The 3,508-nt window shown below is 32.5% G+C and overlaps 1 protein-coding gene across 1 annotated transcript in view; it reads right to left on the bottom strand.

Annotated features, from left to right (window-relative positions):
- The window catches only part of LOC108726611 (uncharacterized), a 6,240-nt gene that overhangs the window by 582 nt on the left and 2,150 nt on the right, over positions 1-3,508 (bottom strand). The window contains exons 2-3 of the mRNA XM_018454288.1: positions 2,687-3,480; positions 509-909 (exon numbers count right to left, since the gene is read on the bottom strand). Of these exons, the coding sequence (XP_018309790.1) occupies positions 748-909; positions 2,687-3,480 (956 nt within the window). The 3' untranslated portion in view covers positions 509-747. The remainder of the gene's footprint in view (positions 1-508; positions 910-2,686; positions 3,481-3,508) is intronic.

The following is a 3,508-nucleotide window of genomic DNA, read 5'->3' as shown; positions in this document are numbered from 1 at the left end:
AATATGAGAATAACCATAGCATAAGGCCGCTGAACCAATGAGCATCTTATATAAATCAATATGGCGACATTATGCTGAATGCTCATTGATCCAGGAGTCTTATGCTCTGCTATGCATTTCATGTGTGACAAACGTAAGGAAAATGATTGGTCCATTAGCACATGCATAAAGAAATGGATCAATTCATTTCTTTACACCTATGTAAGTTTGTGTGGATAAGCTCAAATCCTATCATTCTATATACAGGTCTGTGTGCGTTAAGTTTGGTGTGGGAAAGGCTACTGCACTACGTGCTGTGAGACGTGTGACTTATGCTCTTCACTGTCTAGCGCCACGCTTTATAAAATGGCCAAGAGGAGAGGAAGCCACCCGTGTAATTGAAGAATTTAAAAGGGAGAAAAATTTTTCAGGCGTTATTGGAGCTGTCGATGGTTCTTTTATACACATACGAGCTCCTAAAAAAGATGCAGCTTCTTATATTTGCAGAAAAAATTTTCATGCCATTCACCTTCAAGCTGTATGTGATGCTCGAAGTCTGTTCACTCATTGCTATGCCGGCCATGTAGGATCAGTGCATGATGCACGAGTGTTTAGGAACTCTTCTCTAGCCGAGTTCATTCAGAGACCGGATGAGTATTTTCCTTTGAATTCTCACCTTATTGGAGATGCAGCATATTCGGTTCATCCACATGTCATGGTACCATTTAGAGATAATGGGCACCTTACTGCAAGGCAAAAGAACTTCAATTATTGCTTATCATCTACTCGCATGCCCATTGAAAGAGCCTTTGGACTTTTGAAAGTGAGATTTCGAATTTTGCTCGACTCAATCTTTGTCTGCCTCTCACTGATATCACTAAGATACCACAGTTTATTATTGCATGCTGTGTAATGCACAACATCTGCATACTGAAAAATGACAATGTTGATGTTATTGTCTATCCCAATCATGAGAATATTGTTCCCAATATCGTAGAAACACATGCAGATTTAGGTAACCAAAAGAGAACGAGAATTATGAATGAGTTAAGAATGAGACTTGAGAATGAAAATAATTAGATTAAATTTCACTTACAAAAATTATATAATTATAAAATTCTATTTTTATATCAGCTCTAAAATAATAGAATATATTATAAAAATGTTTTATACTTCTACAAATTTATAATAACTTATAATAATGAGTCTTATATTAAACTTAAGCATAAATAAACATGTCATATTTAATTTGATTATTAAAAGACGTTTATTATAAGAGTGATACTTTATTTTATAATAAAAGAGAAAAAAACTTTCAGAATGCGACATTTCATATGCAATAATGACACTAAAGCAGTTGTAGTGTTTGTGTGAACATAGAATTACTGCAACACTGCCTTATTGTTATCAATCCTTAAAATTATCGCGATACGAGACTCAGGTATTGACAATTGATAATGTTATGCAGAAAAATACAAGCCGTTGGCGGCTTGTATTTTTCTGCATAACATTATCAATTGTCAATACCTGAGTCTCGTATCGCGATAATTTTAAGGTAAACGCGTGTATGTAAACAATAGTCCATTATATCACATCGAATATGGCAGTTGAATTTTATAATAATTTGAATATTTTGTCGTCGCATGAAATGTATATTTAATAGCACTAAGTATATTTTATATAGTTTGTATGTTTAATATCCAAGATTTGTAATTCTAAATATTGATTTTAAGTGTGTTTACATTTTATTACCTTTCTTTTTTAAATAAAAATAGCAAAAGAAAGACAGTGGGTGTATCCAGAAGCGTGACCGTTCACTGAGCGCTCAGTGAACTTCTGCATCTGATTAACATATTCCATTAGATTTAAAAATATAGTTCAAGTAGGTACAAGAGACTCATTGAGCGCTCGTTCTTCTGGATGCATCCATTGAATATATGTATTAAGTCAATATTCACAGAATTACAATCTTGAACAGCAGTAATATAAATGTAAGCAAAAAATTCTAATTGCATTCATAACATTATTATCGCATATTATAACATTTACATAAAAAATAAAGGACAAAGTCTAAAAAAGTGACATACAAAGAATATATTGTATAAAATTATTACTTTTAAAAGTACTTTCACTTACTTTTACTATTATTAAAATTTTTTTAAAGTATAAACTTTCACGTTCTGAGAAAAATAAAATACATAAAGTATAAAAACAAAACAAAGGATGCAGTATTATAAAATATCTCGGAAATATTAAACAACGTTAAGCACATATCAGATTATACAGTAAAGATTAAAATTAATGATTGAAGATTGAAAATTAATCAATCAGAGTAAAAGGAATTAAAATTTCTTTATTCTGCTTGGTCCATTTTCTATTTTTGATCTTTAATCTTAATGTCCAATGCATAATTTGATTTGAACTTTAAACTTATCTGAGGTGTATATACGCACACATACAAGAAGCAAAATAAAATATATCTTGACTAGGATGATGCAGTCTATATAAAAAGACAACCCTGTATGGTTACATCAGCTAGATTCCTAAAGCAAGGTCTACAATAAGTTGCAAACACACTATCGTCAATCGCAATGCTTCGTAACAGTCAATCAGAAGTGTCAATAATAATTAATAATGTCTCTGATTGGCTGTCACAAAGCATTGTAATTGATAATGAAGTTTGCAACTTATTATAGACCATGATTACCTCTTCTGTAACTTCTTCCTTTTTGCGTTCAACAACTTTACTGAGTACTTCAATTAAAGATTGCTGCAACTTCACTTTGTCTTGATGCATTTTCCACTGCTCTTGTACAATCTGCTTCTGTCCTTCTTCCTTTTCTGCTTTTTTCTCAACTCTTCGCTGTTCTCTCTCATCCCTCTGCTTCTGCTTATCTTTTTTCATTTCTGTGATGAACGATTCCAAAATAGATTCCACTCGCCTTTTCTTTGGTTTTTGTTCATCTACTGATATTTCTGACAAGGTGGATGAAGTGCTTGGAAAGCATAGATCATCGCTGCTAGCTGTTGATATAGGTGCTACCCATGCCTTTTCTCCAAATATTGAATCCATAGCAGAGTAAAAGGCCCAAGAACTTGAATGGTTACCTGACTTTTTGTTGCTGTCACTTATATTTTTATAAGTTCTTTTTAGTCCTGACATTTTATTTTGACATTGAACAACAGTGACATTATAGTTTGCCATCTTCATTTCATTGGCAATTTCTAACCATATTTTGTTATAACGTTTCAGACCCAAAGCAAAAGTAGGCTCTTTATTTCGGTAAATCTCCAGAAATAAAAGAACTGCCTCATCTGGCCAAATATAAGATTCTTTCTTGGCTTCGTCTACTATAGGTGTATCTACACAGATTATAGATTCTTTTGATTCGTTATGTTCTTGTTCTTCATTAATCGTAGCTATACTTCGCCTCTCGCTTTCCCGGTCTACCAGAAGTTTAAGAACTTCAGCATCTATCAAAATAAGTAAGATTCTAATTACTGAATTTTACAAAAAGTGGAAGCTACT

The sequence above is a fragment of the Mycetomoellerius zeteki genome, unplaced genomic scaffold (assembly GCF_001594055.1).
Source record: "Mycetomoellerius zeteki isolate Tzet28-1 unplaced genomic scaffold, Tzet1.0 scaffold431, whole genome shotgun sequence".
NCBI lineage: Eukaryota > Metazoa > Arthropoda > Insecta > Hymenoptera > Formicidae > Mycetomoellerius > Mycetomoellerius zeteki.
The sequence above is the reverse complement of the archived record's forward strand: the minus strand, read 5'-3'. Positions and strand labels throughout refer to the sequence as shown.